The 17,804-nt window shown below is 45.2% G+C and overlaps 1 protein-coding gene across 1 annotated transcript; it reads left to right on the forward strand.

The window, feature by feature from the left end:
• The first annotated feature begins 1,432 nt into the window (after window positions 1-1,432).
• LOC112626778 lies at window positions 1,433-3,746 on the forward strand. Its single transcript, XM_025389111.1, has 2 exons — window positions 1,433-2,074; window positions 3,616-3,746. Exons 1-2 carry the CDS (start codon window positions 1,726-1,728, stop codon window positions 3,672-3,674), a joined length of 408 nt encoding a protein of 135 aa, XP_025244896.1. The 5' UTR covers window positions 1,433-1,725; the 3' UTR covers window positions 3,675-3,746.
• The last annotated feature ends 14,058 nt before the right edge of the window (window positions 3,747-17,804 follow it).

Below are 17,804 nucleotides of genomic sequence, written 5' to 3' on the forward strand. Positions count from 1 at the left end.
CGTGAGCCACCGCACCCGGCCTGGATTGCCATTTTTAAGAATCTTCTCTTTATGTTCCAAAATTTGCTGTCGAATTCTATGTATAAACAAGTCATAAATAAAATTGCTATTTCAATACTGAAATAAAACTATTTACCATATTAAATTCTTAATGTTTGCTAAATGTATAATCAGACTGATTCTTTTTTCCTCGCTGGCTATAATAAAATACATCTTCGCACATCAACATACTTCTGTATCTATTGTCACCTTCAGTGGTCACATATTATTCCATCCTATGGATGCAACTGAAATTTACTCATAAGATTCATTCTATGGGTTCTTTTTAAAATAAGTGCTGTGAAAAACAAAGGGCATGTATCTATTTCCCAAGGGTATTCAGTAAAATGGAATTGAAGGGTAACAGGCATACACATGTTTTAAATGTAGTACTTACCACCATGTTATGTATTTAAAAAGTAATCAGCAACTTAAACTTTAAGCAGCGTATAAAACATCCTCACACATATTGTGGATAGAGAACAGTTTCATTCCTCTTTTAATTTAAATTCTTATACCAGAAACGCAAAGGCTTTTTTTTCTATGTACATAAGTAACTTGTAGATCTGCCAAAAAAGTACTTTGTCCACTTTCAGAGTTTTTGATTATTTGATTTGAAAGAATTCCCTGTAAAACGAAGATGCGCTTTTCAAGCCGGGCGCAGTGGCTCGCATCTGTAATCCCAGCACTTTGGGATCTCGGCTCACTGCAAGCTCCCCCTCCCGGGTTCCTGCCATTCTCCTGCCTCAGCCTCCGGAGTAGCTGGGACTACAGGCGCCCGCCACCACGCCCGGCTATTTTGTTGTTGTTGTTGTTGTTGTTGTTTTAGTAGAGACGGGGTTTCACCGTGTTAGCCAGGATGGTCTCAAACTCCTGACCTCCTGATCCGCCCACCTCGGCCTTCCAAAGTGCTGGGATTACAGGCGTGAGCCACCGTGCCCAGCCCTAAAATTTTTAAAAATATCATTACAATAGTAAAAGACAGTAGGTGTCAAGCAAAACTGTTAAAACCTTGATTTTTTCATTCGGCTTATGTAAAATTGATAAACGCAGAAAGAGCTCACATTTTGAGAAAAATGTGTCTTCCCATTCAAGAACACAGAACCCACCTCCCGCTTCCAAGTTTCCCTCTAAGAACCTTCAGTAAGGAACCGATCTACACAGGTGGATACGGATAAAACGGACAGTTTTAGGTGAGAACTTTTCGCTACTAAAAATGACTCACGGTGTTTTTGTTTGAGATGGAGTCTCCTCTGTCACCCAGGGTGGAGTGCAGTGGCGTGATCTTGGCTCACTGCAAGCTCAGCCTCCCGGGTTCCCGCCATTCTCCTACCTCAGCCTCCCGAGTAGCTGGGACCGCAGGTGCCCGCCACCTTGCCCGGCTAAGTTTTGTATTTTTAGTAGAGACGGGGTTTCACCGTGTTAGCCAGGATAGTCTCGATCTCCTGACCTCCTGATCCGCCCGCCTCGGCCTCCCAAAGTGCTGGGATTACAGGCTTGAGCTTCCGCGCACGGCTGACTCACGGTATTTTTTGATAGGGGAATGAGTTCTCTCATTAGGCACCTCCTATAATGTACATAACACCATGATTTAAACGTGTAGGTTAAAAATAAAAACACTGTATATGCTTCGCTTTGTGAGTTACATCACTCACATTCTCCACCAAGTGCTCCGGCCGGGGAATTATGAGGGATGCAGAGCAGCTGAGGCTCCGTTTGGCACCGCCGCTCCGAGGGCGTCCTGCGCCCTCCAAGGCCCGGTCCCAGGGGCTGCGGGGAAGCCGGGCCCGGGGACCCCCTCCCCCCCTGGGCCGAGCCCCCCGCTCCCTGTGCGGCCTGTCCCAGGCTTCCAGGTCTCTGCTCCCGCGCGCCAGGCGGCGCCCCACCTCCGCGGCATCGCCGGTGACAGCGCCCTGTGGATCCTCCGCAGTTCCGCGTCCCAGATTCGGTGCCCCGAACCCGTGCAGACGTGGTCTGTGGGGCCCAGGCCCGCTGGCCCCTGCGGCTCCCGAAGCCGAAGAACTTCTTCAAGGAGGCGAGTTCTTCTCAGACCCCCAACCACCGGCTCCTGAGCCGCGGCAGCTCCCTGTCCCCTTTTCACCGCCCCCCGCCCCACACCCAGCCCCAAACCCCCAATCAACTCCCAATCCCCGACCCAACCTCTGCGATCTAGCCCAGAATCCGCGATCCAGCCCGGTCCACCCTTCAGCAGCGACACTCGCAGCCTCCGACCTCTCAGACCTACTGACCTCTCAGACCCAGTGAGCCCCGCAAAGCCGTTAGGCGCGCGCCTGCACCGCGGGGGCCCCCCGCCTCCCGGAAGCCGCTCCCAGGCGGCGCCCGCCGACAGGTGGGGCTGCAGCCCGGGGCAGGCGCCGCTGGGCTCGCGGGTTCTCCCGGTTGGCCCGGGCTGCCCCAGGACCACAGTCGGAAAATCGCAGGCGCGCAGCCCGCCCTGCCCGAGGAGAGGGGCCAGTACACTCGCAGCCTCCGACCTCTCAGACCCAGTGACCTCTCAGACCCAGTGACCTCTTAGACCTACTGACCTCTCAGACCCAGTGACCTCTTAGACCTACTGACCTCTCAGACCTACTGACCTCTCAGACCCAGTGAGCCTCGCAAAGCCGTCAGGCGCGCGCCTGCACCGCGGGGGCCACGCGGCTCCCGGAAGCCGCTCCCAGGCGGCGCCCGCCGACAGGTGGGGATGCAGCCCGGGGCAGGCGCCGCTGGGCTCGCGGGTTCTCCTGGCGGGCCCGGGCAGCCCCAGGACCACAGGCGGAAAATCGCAGGCGCGCAGCCCGGCCTGCCTGAGGAGGGGGCCAGTCTGGCCACGCACCTACCCTGCTCATCGTCCGCAGGGAGATCTGGGGCTGGCATGGGCACTCCGCGGCCACCGGGCTGACTTCACGGATGGCCTGGCTTCAGCGCTGAGGCTCTGGCCCTGGGGGCTGCCTGGCTGGTGTCAGGCAGCGGGAGAGGCAAGGACAGTCTGGGGTTGCCCCTTCCCCCACCCGCCCCACCGCTTCCCGTGCCAGGACGGGCAGTTTGCAGCTGCACCTCTGGCACTGGCGCGGGATGGCGGAGCTTCCCTTGAATGATGTCGGGGTCGCCGAGTGCACAGCCTACCTGGTCTGAGGGTCCTCTCCTCCTGGACACCTCTCCGGATCCTGGACCCTGGCACTGGGCAATCCACATGGATGAGACTGATCCGCTGCTGGTGAAGCCGACCGCCTGACTTTGTTGCCTGGGCGACTGGCCCCAGAATCCGCGCTGCTGGGGATGGGGGCCTGGTCTGCAGTGTCCAGCCACTCGCTGCCCGCGCGCCACGTCTAGGCTGGTGGCTGCAGCTGCAGCTCCGCACCTGCGGGGGCTGGCGGGCCTGGTACCTGATATCATCAGGGTCAGGTGCACCGCCCACCCACCTGAGGGTCTGCTCTGCCTTGGCCTCCTCCGAGAGCGCAGGGGCCACCGGGGTGGCAATTTAGGAATGCCTAAATTGAAGGAAATATCCTTTCTCTGTCTTTAAGAAATAAGTGGCTTTTGTTGTTGTTGTTTTTGTTTTTGCGAGATACCCAGCTACAGCAGAAAACAAAGGGGATGCCAAGGTGAAGGTCCACAGCCAGTTCCTCTATTGATGACCTCCAGGCATTAATGTTCAATCTAACTGCTTTGGTTGGCACTTTCACCTCAGCACTTACAGATGCCTACAGATCTGTTCAATTGCATCGCATGGATTCTAAATTATTTAATACCCGATTATTTCATAATTTAATACCCAAACTATTTTAACAGTTTACCATCTCTGCAATCCTAAAGTAATTTTTTCTTTGTTTATAAAACAATCGCTGTAGTAAAATCAAAATCACAAAACACTTCCACATTTCATAGGGTTAAAAAAGCATTAAAACATTATACATAAAAGATAAAAAATATATTTGTTTCATCATAAAACTATGGCTTTGCAAAATTTTTTTACATTTAGCTACATTCTTACGATTCTTTAACTTTTCACCGTTATTTTATATATTTTTAAAACAATGCATACCAGTGTTTAAAAAATAAATGCAGCATTTCATCTAGGGCTGAATATGTAACACTGGTCAGCTTTTTCAGCATCGTGCAGGTGTGGGCCTCAGGCTGCTTTGTATTTATTTATATCAAATGACATGACCATCTTAAGTGCACAGATACCATCTTCTCGGCTTCTTTCTTCTCCCCCAAAACTATTTAATGTTGCTTTAATGGCAACGTCAATTTAACTAGTTTTGTAATTTCTGTATTTGTCACATAACATATCAGTTCTTTTTTTTTTTTTTTTAAAGGAAAGCATATAGTCTTAGTTGCTGGGCCAGTTCTTCTGAATCAATTTGAAATCACCTTGTTTCTCTTTCATAATAACTACTTACTTTAATCAACAGGTCAACTATTATTGGACATTATTTTTTCAGTTAAAATTTTGCTGTCTTTCAAATATTCCAACTCTTACATACACTTAAGGTACATAACTATAGCCTATACATATATAAGCACACGTTAAGCCAGATCTAACATAAATTTAGATATGCCAAGAAAGCCACGTGACCATTATTTACATAAATATGAGCAGTGTTCACATTTATCAAGGCCAATGAATAATATTAAGGTGATTGCTTCAATGAGAAATTAAGTGAAGAATTATTTGTTGAATATTGTCAGATAATACCTTTTTTTACCCTGTTAAACTTATTTAAGCCGGACCCAAATAATTTTTAAACGTTTTATTCTATCATGCCTGTAGACAGCTTCATATATTAACCATTTCTGCTTTCATGATCCTTTGAGAATGGTATCTTAGCATGTAAGTGCAATAAATAAACAACTTTTATAGGAATAAAGAAAACTGATACAAATTAGTCTCGAAAATCTAGTGTGTAGCTGGGCAGCCATGTGCTCATCTAAACCTCAAGGGATGGTTCTGTTAAAAGGAAGAAAAGAAGAATAGTATGTAACAGAAGCCTGCTTTGTGCCCCCAGGTTACAGCTGTGGCCACTCAGTCTGCCTTGCGCCTCCTTCTTCTCACAGAGGACACACTCATCCCAGCCCCAAGCAAGAAAGACCAAAGTCCCTTGCCGGGCACGGTGGCTCACACCTGTAATCTCAGCACTTCGGGAGGCTGAGGCAGGTGGATCATGAGGTCAGGAGATTGAGACCACCCTCCGTCTTTACTAAAAATACAACAACAACAACAACAACAACAACAAAATAGCTGGGCATGGTGGCGGGCGCCTGTAGTCCCAGCTACTCGGGAGGCTGAGGCAGGAGAATGGCATGAACCCGGGAAGCGGAGTTTGCAGTGAGCTGAGATAGCACCACTGCACTCCAACCTGGGCGACAGAGTGAGACTTCGTCTCAAAAAAAAAAAAAAAAAAAAAAGACCAAAGTCCCTTTCAGTTACTGTATCCAACCCAAAGTGGGACTACAGGCGTGCACCACCATGCCCAGCTAATGTTTTGTATTTTTTAGTAGAGATGGGGTTTTACCATATTGGCCAGGAGGGTCTCGATCTCCTGACCTCGTGATCTGCCTGCCTTGGCCTCCTAAAGTGCTGGAATTACAGGCGTGAGCCACGGCGCCTGGCCTTGCCTGATCTTTTTAAAGATCACACCATACCTACTCAAAGCACACACCAAATTATACGGAAAAAAAACTTACAGAGAGAGATCCTCAGCTTCCTGCAGGACAATGCTAACTCAATTTTCTTTGGTCATACTGAGGAGTTCTGATCAGATACCCTCTGGTAGAAGAGCACATAGGCATTCCAGTATCTTCAGCATACACCACTGTACAGGTCTGCATTATAATAAAACATTAAGGAAGAGGTCAGTAAAAGTTTTTCTTGTCTTGAAAATCTAAAACAGAGGGTCCATAAATCCAGCAAAAATAACTACTCGCTAAACTTGTTAAATGCAAAATATAAATGAAATGTGGGTCTCTTGGAGTACTGCTCAGAATGGAGCTCAGGGTACTTCAGTTCTGGGACTAAAACCCATCCCTTACCTGGGAGTGATACTGGAGGGGAAGGAAGAAGCAAGGGAGTTGTTCAGTAATGGAGTAAGGAAAAGAAATAGCCTAGAAAAGTCTACGTTTAAGCAAATAGCAAGTAACATTTAAACATATGTTCTATGGATCTCTTGCTACAGCAATGTGAGTGGGAGCACCAGGAGCCCAATCTCAGAGTGGGACGCCACAGATTGTTTTATGAAAACGGCAGCTGGGATGTGGAGGAAGAACCCCCTGCAAGTTGGACAGGAGCCACCAGCTGCACTCTGAACCTGACCACTCTGCACCAATGCCATCGGCCCGTGGGTCTCCGAGGGGACCTGCCAATTGGACTGCAAATTCCCCAGTTTGCCCCCAGGTATTATAGAAAATTATTTGTGTAAATAATGTAAAGAAAACACACCTATGGCAAAAACATATGCATGTTCTTTCACACAGGGTGAAATCATAATTGGCCTCATCTAAACATTTCCTCAAAGATCAGCCAAATCTAGGTCAATTCTGGTAAACATATTATATTCAACCTTAAAGGTTGCCACCATTAGATGCATGGCTATGGTAGTACGGTACCTGCATCTAAACTAGTGAATCTAGTGCAGGTAAGAATTCAGAAATGCCCCCAGATGATTTCAAAGCCAAATTTCAGCTAAGGTCTCCACAAAATGGCTATTTTCAAACATAGCACATTCTGACTGGGTTTGCTGAGGTACTTTCCCTCGTACATTTTTTTTGTCTTGGGACTGGCGGTTGTGGAAGGAAAGACTGCTTTGCAATATTGCATAATAAATATGGTTCTAAAAGTGCAGGTGTTAGAAATATCTTCCCTAATTAACCACACTCCTACGTAAGTGAAAAGGAAATCTGAAAATTACTTCTTCTGAAACTAATCTTAATGTTGGACTTCTTTATTCATTAGTTTCTCTTTGATATTCGTATCATCCCCGTAACTCACTCCTCTTTCACACCAACCTGCACCCCGCAAGGCTGTTGTAAAGAATTACCTTTAAAAAATCTTATAGGCAGCTGGAACATTTTCATTCTAGTTATCAACGAGATCGTTCATGGTTCTTTAACTAGAATAGAAATGTTAGAAAAAGAATAAAATCTGTTGTAGTTTTACATAAAGAACACTACTTCCAATTTTATACAGAACTATAAATTAAAAATAAACTAATGGAAAATAGTTATTTGTAAATAATCACTTTGATCATCAACTCTTGATCTCTATTCTCCTCCAAAGCATTCATAATTCAGGGTCTCACGATTTAGGTCCAAGTCTCCTCTGTGTCACTAAATGTCTACCACTTTCCCTTTCCACACCCCATAGAGCCCAGATGCCAGAGAAATAAAAGGTTAAAAAAACAAGCATCCTGGCTGGGCGCAGTGGCTCCTGGTTGTAATCCCAGCACTTTGGGAGGCCGAGGTGGGAGGATCTCATTGAGCTCCAGAATTTGAGACCGGCATGGGCAATATGGCAAGACCCCGTGTCTCTACTGAAAATACAAAAATTAGCCAGGCGTGGTGGTGTGTGCCTGTAATCCCAGCTACCCAGGAGGCTAAGGCAGGAGATTCACTTGAATCTGCAAGGTGGAGGTTGCAGTGAGCTGAGATCGTGACACTGCATTCCAGCTTGGGTGACAGAGCAAGACTGTCTCAAAAAAAGAAAGAAAGAGAAAGAAAGGAAGAAAGGAAGAAAGAAAGAAAGAAAAGAAAGAAAGAAGGAAAGAAGGAAGGAGAAAAAGAAAGAAAGAAAGAGAAAGAAAGAAAAAACTGTTAATTGTTTTAAAAACAAAATCATTCCCAACGTATGTTCCCTCACATTCCTAAATTTTTGCAAGTGCTGTCTCTTCTATCTACGAAAAGTGTTTCCACTTCATTTCCTGCAAACGTTGATGTTACATAACACTCAACTCTGACCTACAAAGAATAAGTCTGGCTTCCTATGACGTTCCAGGAGAAAGTGCAAGGCAGCTTGAAAAGCATCCTCCCATCCCGGGTCTGGTATTCCAGTGTACCCACAACTTCCCTCCCTCTTGCAGGTCCCAACACATACTGAGCTGCTCAAGGCTCCATCGCTGGGCTCACATTCTTCTCATTGCTGGAATGGAATGACCTTCCTCTGCTTGCTTCACTTGGCTCGACAGCTTTTAAGGTTCTCTTTTAAATTTTACCACCAGGCCCTAAATTTCATCCGCCATACATGAGGATGATCCTAGGTGGACATCAGAACCCAACTGGACATCCTGTCTCCAGGTGGATAATAGGCCCCCCGTGGAAGTCCAGCCCCAGGTTGACACCAAGGCTCCAGGTAAACACCAAGCCCAAGGTGAGTATTAGGCTTCCGGTAAACACCAGGCCCATGTGGATTACTAGGCCTCCGGCAGACATCAGGCCCCAGGTGTACCCTCGGGCCCCAGGTGAGTATCTATGCCCCAGCTGAACATCAGTCAACAGGTGGATGCCCAAGCCCTTGTGTAAACACCAGACAACAAATGAACATCAGGCCCCAGGGAAACATTTGGTCCAGGTGGATACCTAGGTGGCCTGGTGAACCTCGGGCTCCTGATAAACACCCAGGCCACAGAAAGATAACAGGCCACACCTAAACACCCAGGCCTCAGGTGGGTATCAGGCCCCAGCTAAACACCAGGCCCCAAGTGGACACTGAACTCAGGTGCCAGGCTGACACCCAGGCCCAGTTGCACACCAGGTCATAGGGGAACATCAGGCCCCGAGAGGATACTCAAGCCCCAAGTAGGTATCAGACTGCAGGTGAACACCCATCCCCAGAAGAACACCCAGAACACCCATCCCCAGAGGCTACGCAAGCCCCAAGTAGCCATCAGGCCCCAAGTGAACACCAAGCCCGACGTGGATATCAGAACCCAGGTAGGCACCCGGCCTAGGGAGTACTCCTAGGCCCCAGGTAGACAAGGTCCCATGTGCACACGTGGCACCAGGTGAATAATCAGTCCCAATGTGGACACAGGATCCCAGGTGAACATCAGGCTCAAGGCTGACAGCCAGGCACCAGGTTTACATGAGGACTCAAGTGAAAACTTCACTCCGAATGGACATCAGACCCCAGGTGGAATTCAGACCCAAGTGAATACCAAGTGATACCTAGGCTCCACTTGGACAGCTAGTCCCCAGGATTTCAGGCCCTAGGGCGACACCCAGGCTCCAGGTGGACATCAGGCTCATGGTAGAAATTAAGATACAAGTTGACACCTAAGAATTCGGTAAACAGGAGGGCACATGTAAATTACTAGGCCCCAGGTGAACACCCACGGCCCAGGATGACACCAGGCCCCAGGTGAACATCACGTCCCAGGGTAACATCAGGCCTCATATGGATACCTAGATGCCTGGTGAACGTGAACATCAGGCCACAGATTGAAACCAAAGCCACAGAAGGGTATCAGACCCCATGTAAATACCCAGGCCCCAGGTGGGAATCAAGACCTCCTGGTAAACACCAGGCTCCTAGTAGACATTAAGGCCCAGCACAATGCCTGGCCCCAGGTGAACAACAGGCCTAAGGTAGCTATCAGGACCCAAGCGGACACTGGACTCAAGGTATGTACATCAGGTACCATAGTAATCCACATGGGGCCTGGTGTTTACCGGTGTCCAGCGTCCCAGTTGGACACCAAGTCACACGGGGACACAGACCCCAGGTGGACACCCAGTCTCAGGATGGAAATCAGGCCCTAGTTAAACAGAAGGCCCCAGGTGAACATCAGGCCCCTGGTGGACACCCAGGCCCCAGATGGATACCAGGCCCCAGGTGGACATCAGACCCAAGGTAAATACCCCAGGCAGGTTATTGGTCCCAGGAAAACACCCAAGCCCCGAGGAGAAATCAGACTACAGGTGAACTCTGGTCTGCAGGTGTGCATCAGGCTGGGCATCCATCTGGGACCTGTGTTCACCGGGAGCCTATGTCCACCTTGGGCCTGCTGTTCATCTATGGGCTGGCGTTCACCTGGGTCCTGAGTCAACCTGATGCCTGATACCCACCTGGGACCTACACAGTCACCTTGGGGCCTGGTAGTCACTTGAGGGCTGGTGTCCTCCTGGGGCCTGATGTCAACCTGCAGTGTAGGCATCCACCAGGGACCTGATGTCCACCTGACGTCTGAGGTTCGACTGGGGTTTGGTGGCCACCTGGAGCCTGGTATCCATCTAAAGCCTGGGTTCTGCTTGGGGCTTGGATGACTGGGCACGAGTAAACAGATCCTCCATCCCCTGGAGATCAAGATTCCCATGGGACCAGGGCAGCAAGAATTGCTAAGTTTGGGTGCCCCTAGAGTGGATTCCTCAGAGGTCCTCATTAGAGACACATAGATGGTGTTCTTGTTTGTACTCTGTCTGGGCACAGAGCTATCTCGGGGCAAGGGGGAACTCAGCTTAGTGCACAAACTTGTTGCTTGAGCTTGGACACTCAACTTCATTTTTCTGGGTTTGTTTCTCTACCTGAGAAGTAAGGGAGTCAGGCAAGCAAAGCTCATGATTTCCAAAGTTCTAATATTCTATGAATCTATGATTCCATAATATATTCAATGCTTATTCATTTTTATCAAATATATATTTATAAAATTGATTCACTCCTGTATAAATATTTATTTTCAAAAGTTTCTTCTTGGGCTGAGATCTGAGAAGGATTTAATAACTTAGTCTCAGGCGCCCTTAGCTTTATTATACTCTTCTCAGCATTTGATAAAGTAGGTAATGAAAAATATGGAAGAAGTTTTGTTTAAACAATGAAGAAATGTATACAATAAAGAAATGCATGCATGTAAATACATATGTTTCTACCCTATAAAGCCAAAATGTATACACTTCTTTTTTAATCAAAACCAGGGTAATTGGGATATCCATCACCTCAAATACTAAAAATACAAAAAAAAAAAAAAAAAGTTAGCCTAGCCGGGCATGGTGGTGCAGGTCTGTAGTCCCAGCTACTCAGGAGGCTGAGGCAGGAGAATCACTTGAACCTAGGAGGCAGAGATTGCAGTGAGCCGAGATCGCACCACTGCACTCCAGCCTGGACGACACAGCAAGACTCTGTCTAAAAAAGAAAAAATCAAAATGTAAAAAAAAATCCAGTTGGTAAAATTTTTTAAGAGTTCAAAATTCCCACATCAAAAAGAAAATTAAAACCAAATGATTTATAAATTAAAGAAAAAAATATGAAAACTAGCCTTAAATGCTTTTATTATCTATGAGGAAATAGGAAAGTAAATAAAAAGTATTTTTATTTCAAAATTATTTTGTCAAATAAATATGTTAACATCGCTTTAAAAGTTTTTGTTTGTGGCCAGGCACGGAGGCCTGTAATCCCAGCACTTTGGGAGGCTGAGACGGGTGGATCACCTGAGGTTGGGAGTTTGAGACCAGCCTGACAAACATGGAGAAACCCTGTCTCTATCAAAAATACAAAATCAGCCAGGCGTGATGGTGCCTGCCTGTAATCCTAGCTACTCAGGAGGCTAAGGAAAGAGAATTGGTTGAATCTGGGAGGTGGAGGTTGCGGTGAGCCGAGAATAGATAAAGAAGATGTGGTGTATACACACAATGGAATATTGCCCAGCCATAAAGGAATGAAATCCTGTCATTTGCAACAACATGGATAGAACTAGAGGTCATTATCTTATGTGAAATAAGCTAAGCACAGAAAGACAAATATCCCATGTTCTCATTCACACGTGGGAGCTTAAAGAGTGGATCATGGAAGTAGAGAATAGAATGATGGTTACCATCTATTCATCCATTGATGGACACTTAGGTTGATTCCATGTCTTGGCTATATATCCGCCAGTGAGATTTCTGGATCATCCATAAGCTTATGGATCATAAGGTAGCTTAGCTTGTCAAGCACCCTCCAAGTTGTTTACCGTAATGGTTGTACTACTTTACATTTCCATTAACAGTGTGTAAGCATTCTCTTTCTCTCCATCTTCACCAGCGTTCGTTATTTATTTATTTTTTATTCTATTTTATTTTTTGAGATGGAGTCTCGCTCTGTTGCCCAGGCTGGAGTACAATGGCACGATCTCAGCTCACTGCAACCTCTGCCTCCCAGGTTCCAGCCATTCTCCTGCCTCAGCCTCTGGAGTAGGTGGGACTACAGGCATGCACCACCATGACCGACTGATTTATCTATTTTGAGTAGAGATGGGGTTTCACCATGTTGGCCAGGCTGGTCTCAAACTCCTGACCTCAAGGATCCACCTCAAGCAGCCTCCCAAAGTGCTGGGTTTACAGGCATGAGCCATCGCTCCCAGCCTATTTTTTAAGTAATAGCCTTTTAGACTGGGGCGAGATGATATCTCATTGTGGTTTTGATTTGCATTTCTGTGATGATTAGTGATGTTGACCATTGTATGTCGTCTTCTGAGAAATGTCTACTTAGGTCTTTTACCCATTTTAATCAGATTATTTATTTTTTCCTATTGAACTGATATATATTCTGGTTATTAATCTCGTGTCAAGTGAGTAGTTTGCAAATATTTTCTCCCATTCTGTGGGTTGTCTCTTCACTCTGTTGATTGCTTCCTTTGCTGTGCAGAAGCTTCCAGGCTTCATGCAATCCTATTAGTCTATTTTTGCTTTTGTTGCCTGCACTTTCAAGATCTCATCCCCGACAATCTTTACCCAGATCAACATCCTGTAGCATTTCCCCAATGTTTTCTTCTAGTAGTTTCATACTTCCAGGTCTTACATTTAAGTCTTTAATCCATTTTGAGTTGATTTTTATATATGGTAAGAGAGGGGAGTCTAGTTTCTTTCTTCTGCATGTGGATATCCAGTTTACCCAGCAGCACTGATTGGAGAGACTGTCCTTTTTTCTGGTGTATATTCTTGGTGCCTTTGTTGAAAATAAGTTTATAATAAAAGTGTGGATTTATTTTTGGGTTCTCTAGTCTGTTCCATTGATCCGTGTGTCGGTTTTTATGATAGTACCATGCTGTTTGAGTTACTATAGCTTTGTAGTATACATATTCTTATTTTATGCCCAAGGAGCAATTACACATACTGACCATTTTCTTGGCTACAACAAAAACTTAAATAAATTCCCTAAACATTGATTTCATTAGGTATATTCTCTTCAGGCTTATTTGGATTTATGAAACCAAATATTGGATTTATGGAGCCAAAAATCATAAATCAAAAATCAAAATATACCCAGCACTTTGGGAGGCTGAGGCAGGTGGATCATCTGAGGTTAAGAGTTCAAGACCAGTCTGGCCAACATGGTGAAACCTAGTCGTTACCAAAAATACAAAAATTAGCCAGGCATGGGGGAGCACACCTGTAGTCCTAGTTACTTGGGAGGCTGAGGTGGGAGGATTACTTGAACCTGAGAGGCAGAGGTTGTAGTGAGCCAAGATCATGCCACTGCACTCCAGCCTGGGTGACGGAGTGAGATTCCATCTCAAAACAAACAAAAAAAAATCAGGCTGGGCGCCATGGCTCACGCCTGTAATCCCAGCATATTGGCAAGCCGAGGCAGGTGGATCGTCTGAGGTCAGGAGTTCGAGACCAGCCTGGCCAACATGGCGAAACCCTGTCTCTACTAAAAATACAAAAAAAAAAAAAAAGTACCCCAAAAAAAAAAAAAAATTAGCCAGGCATGGTGGTGCATGCCTGTAGTCCCAGCTATTCGGGAGGCTGAGGCAGGAGAATCACTTGAACCTGGGAGGCGGAGATTGCAGTGAACCGAGATCGCACCATCACACCACTGCACTCCAGCCTGGGCGACAGAGCGAGACTCTACCTGAAAAAAAAAAAAAATCCAGTTGGTAAAACTTTTTGAGTTCATAATTCCCACATCAAAAAGAAAATTAAAACCAGATGATTTATGAATTAAATAAAAAAATACGAAAACTCATAGTAAAGTAGCCTTAAATGCTTTTATTACCTATGAGGAAATATAAAAGTAAATAAAAACCATTTTTCTTTCAAAATTATTTTGTCAAATGAATATATTAACATAGCTTTAAAAGTTTTTGTTTGTGACCAGTCACGGTGGCTCACGCCTATAATCCCAGCACTTTGGGAGGCCAAGACGGGTAGATCACCTGAGGTTGGGAGTTTGAGACCAGCCTGACGCACATGGAGAAACCCCATCTCTACTAAAAATACAAAATCAGCTGGGCGTGGTGGTGCATGCCTGTAATCCTAGCTACTTAGGAGGCTGAGGCAAGAGAATTGCTTAAACCTGGGAGGCGGAGATTGTAGTGAGCCGAGATCGTGCCATTGCACTCCAGCCTGGGCAACAAAAGCAAAACTCTGTCTCAAAAAAAAAGAAAAAAGAAGAGTGTGTGTTTGTTTAGACGGAGTCTGGCTGTTGTTGGCCCAGGCTGGAGTGCAATGGCGCTATCTCGGCTTACTGCAACCTCCGCCTCCCAGGTTCCAGCCACTATCCTGCCTAAGCCTCCCAAGTGGCTGAGATTATAGGTGCCCACCACCACACCCGGTTAGTTTTTGTATTTTTAGTAGAGATGGGGCTTCACCATGTTGGCCAGGCTGGTCTCAAACTCCTGACTTCTGGTGATCCACCCGCCTTGGCCCCAAAGTGCTGGGATCACAGGCATGAGCCACCACACCTGGTCTTAAAAGTTAAATACATTTTTAAATTAAAAGAAGTCCATCCCCATCTCTGAGAACCTTTCCACCCCTGAGTCCCACTTTCCAGTGTAAATGTTTTTGTGTATTTCCAAATAATATGCTTGTAATGCTATTTTGAAACACCAATTTTCAGTTACATTGTATGCATTCTCTTCCCGTCATGACAGTTGAAGAGCAAGACTTTACATCGACCTCACCATCCCATTTCCTTTCCCATACAGTTTTGGGGTGAGTCACTGTTTATCACTGACACTCTGCCTCTGTGGTTTGCTGTTGGGCCAAATGGTGTATTAATACTGCTTTTTCTCTTCTACAACTTGTAGTTGTCTCTGAAGTTAATAGTTAATGACAAAAAGTAGTTGCCTTTTTCATTTGCCAATTTTTTTTTTTTTTTTTTTGAGACGGAGTTTCACTCTTGTTGCCCAGGGTGAGGTGCAGTGGTGCAACCTCAGCTCACTGCAGCCTCCGCCTCCCAGGTTCAAGCAGTTCTGTCTCAGTCTTCGAGTAGCTGGGATTACAGGTGCCCACCACCATATATAGCTGATTTTTAAATATTTTTAGTAGAGACAGGGTTTCACCATGTTGGCCAGGCTGGTCTCGAACTCCTGACCTCTGGTGACCCACCTGTCTTGGCTTCCCAAAGTGCTGGGATTACAGGCGTGAGCCCACCCCCGCTACCTTTTTTTTTTTTTTAAACAAAATCTTGCTCTGTCACCCAGGCTGGAGTGCAGTGGTGCAATTGTAGATCACTGCAGCCTCGAACTTCTTGGCTCAAGAGATACTCCTGCCTCAGTCTCTTGAGTAGCTAGGATTACAGGCCACATGCCACGATGCCCAGTTAAAATATTTTTTTGTAGAGATAGGGTCTGCCTCTGTTGCTCAGGCTGGTCTTGAACTCCTGCCTCGGCCTCCCAAAGTATTGGGATTACAGGTATGAGCCATTGCGCCCTGCTACATTTGGCATTTATTCTGACGTTATCCTTCCCATAGTCTAAAATTAATTTTTCCAGGTTTTTGAGTTATAATTGATACATAATAAAATTACCAATTTAAATGTACACTTTGATGAGTTTTGATAATTTTGGGCAGTTATGTAATCATCATCACAAGATACAGAAAATTAGAAACTCTGAGGTGAAAAAAGGGGAAAAGATAGAATAAAAAGATACAGAAAGTTTCCATCACCCTAAAAAGTTTTTTTGTTTTCATTTGCAGCTGATCCTTTCCCATTGATCTGCTTTCTTCCATTGTAGTTTTATCTTTCCTAGAACTTGGTCTAGATGGAATCACACAATATGTGGTCTTTTGCATTTGGTTTCATTCACTTAGCATGATGTCTTGGAGATTCATCCACATTGTTGATGTATTACTAATTCGTTGCGTTTACTAGCACTGCGTTCCTTTTTGTCACTGAGTAGTATTCTGTAGTAAGGGGGTCCACAGTTTTTATATCGGTTCAACAGTTGACGGAAATTTGAGTTGTTCTAGTTTGGAGCTACTATATATGATGATGTATGCATATCTGTATATATGTATAGAGCATGTGTATAACACTGCCATGTACGTTTCTGTAATGTCTGTGTGTAGGCATATATTTTCATTTTTCTTGTAATATGATTGCTGGGTCATATGATAAATGCATTTTTAACTTTGTAAGATACTGCAATATCATTTTGCAAAAATGACTATAATTTTGCGTTCTTATCAGCAAGGGAGAAGGAAAGGAAAAACTACTTGGATAAACAACTAAGAGACCAGTCCTCAGAGAAGCTGCTTGTCTGAAAAAATCACAGCGACGGCAAAAATCGAGCAGCCTGGGGAAAATTGAGACTGCAGCTGCAGAGCTAAGCCGCAAATACGCAGACTGCCTGGCCAAGTCCAACACGGAAGCCCTTTGTTGTTTGATTAACAAGCTCCCAGGAAGATGTTTCCTTGCCTTTTTAGACGTGTGCACAGTGGGTTCTGTGGGACCTTGCACAGGGAGGAGGGCGGCTTACCTAAAACAAACCCACAGTCATACAAACAAAAAAAGCAGCACTTTGTCATGGCCTAGAGACACACCCATAGCTGCATAAGATAAGGGGAACTGCACAGACAGCTTTATTGATGAGTTACTCAAACTGCTCCAGAGATGATAGGAATTTCTTATAAAAGCTTTTGAATTCAGCGGGGCATGGTGGCTCACACCTGTAATCCCAGCACTTTGGGAGGCCAAGGCGGGCGGATCACAAGGTCAAGAGATGAGACCATCCTGGCTAACACGGTGAAATACTCAACTAAAAATACAAAAAAAATTAGCCAGATGTGGTGGCACATGCCTGTAATGCCAGCTACTCAGGAGGCTGAGGCAGAGAATTACTTGAACCCAAGAGGCGGAGGTTGCAGTGAGCTGAGATCGTGGAGATTGTGCCACTGCACCCCAGCCTGGGCGACAGAGCAAGACCATCAAAAAAAAAACCAAACAAAAAAAATCAAGTTACCATGTAAGTGTAAGTCTATTTTCAGAATTTTTGCTTTGTTTCAGCCGTCTCTATGTCCAACGTATACCAATACTAACTATACTGTCTTGATTACTAAAGCTTTATGTTAAATTTTGAAATCAAGTAGTGTAAATGATCTGACCTTGTTCTTATTTTTCAATTCTATTTTGGTTATTTTAGGTCCTTTACTTTTCTATATAAACTTTTAAATTAACTTGCCAATTTCTTCAAAGATGCCTGTTAAGATTTTGATTTGGATTAGATTGAGCAATTTGGGTAGAATTAATTAATTTCTAAGTGTTTCACTTTCCAATGTTATCCCAAATTGAGTAAGTTTTATTTCCTAATTATTTTATTTTCTAACGGATAGAAACATAATTGATTTTTATATATTGACCTTGTATTCTAAAATTAACTTATTAATTCTAGGAACATTTTTATAGCTTCAGTCTTTCTTTCTTTTCTATAATTTACTTTTCTTTTTTTTTTGTAGAGATGGGGTCTCACTTTATTCCCCAGGCTGGTCTCAAACTCCTGAGCTCAAGTGGTCCTCCTGCCTTGGGATCTCAAAGTGCTGGGATTACAGACATGCATGAGCCACCGCACCCG

Source organism: Theropithecus gelada, chromosome 6 (assembly GCF_003255815.1).
Source record: "Theropithecus gelada isolate Dixy chromosome 6, Tgel_1.0, whole genome shotgun sequence".
In the NCBI taxonomy this organism is placed as follows: Eukaryota; Metazoa; Chordata; class Mammalia; order Primates; family Cercopithecidae; genus Theropithecus; species Theropithecus gelada.

What these genes read in the sequence shown, in the direction of transcription:
- LOC112626778 (XM_025389111.1), top strand. Translation starts at nt 1,726, where the DNA reads ATGAGGGATGCAGAGCAGCTGAGGCTCCGTTTGGCACCGCCGCTCCGA. An exon ending in CGAAGAACTTCTTCAAGGAG is followed by an intron (nt 2,075 to 3,615) that starts GCGAGTTCTTCT and finishes CGAGATACCCAG; the next exon opens with CTACAGCAGAAAACAAAGGG.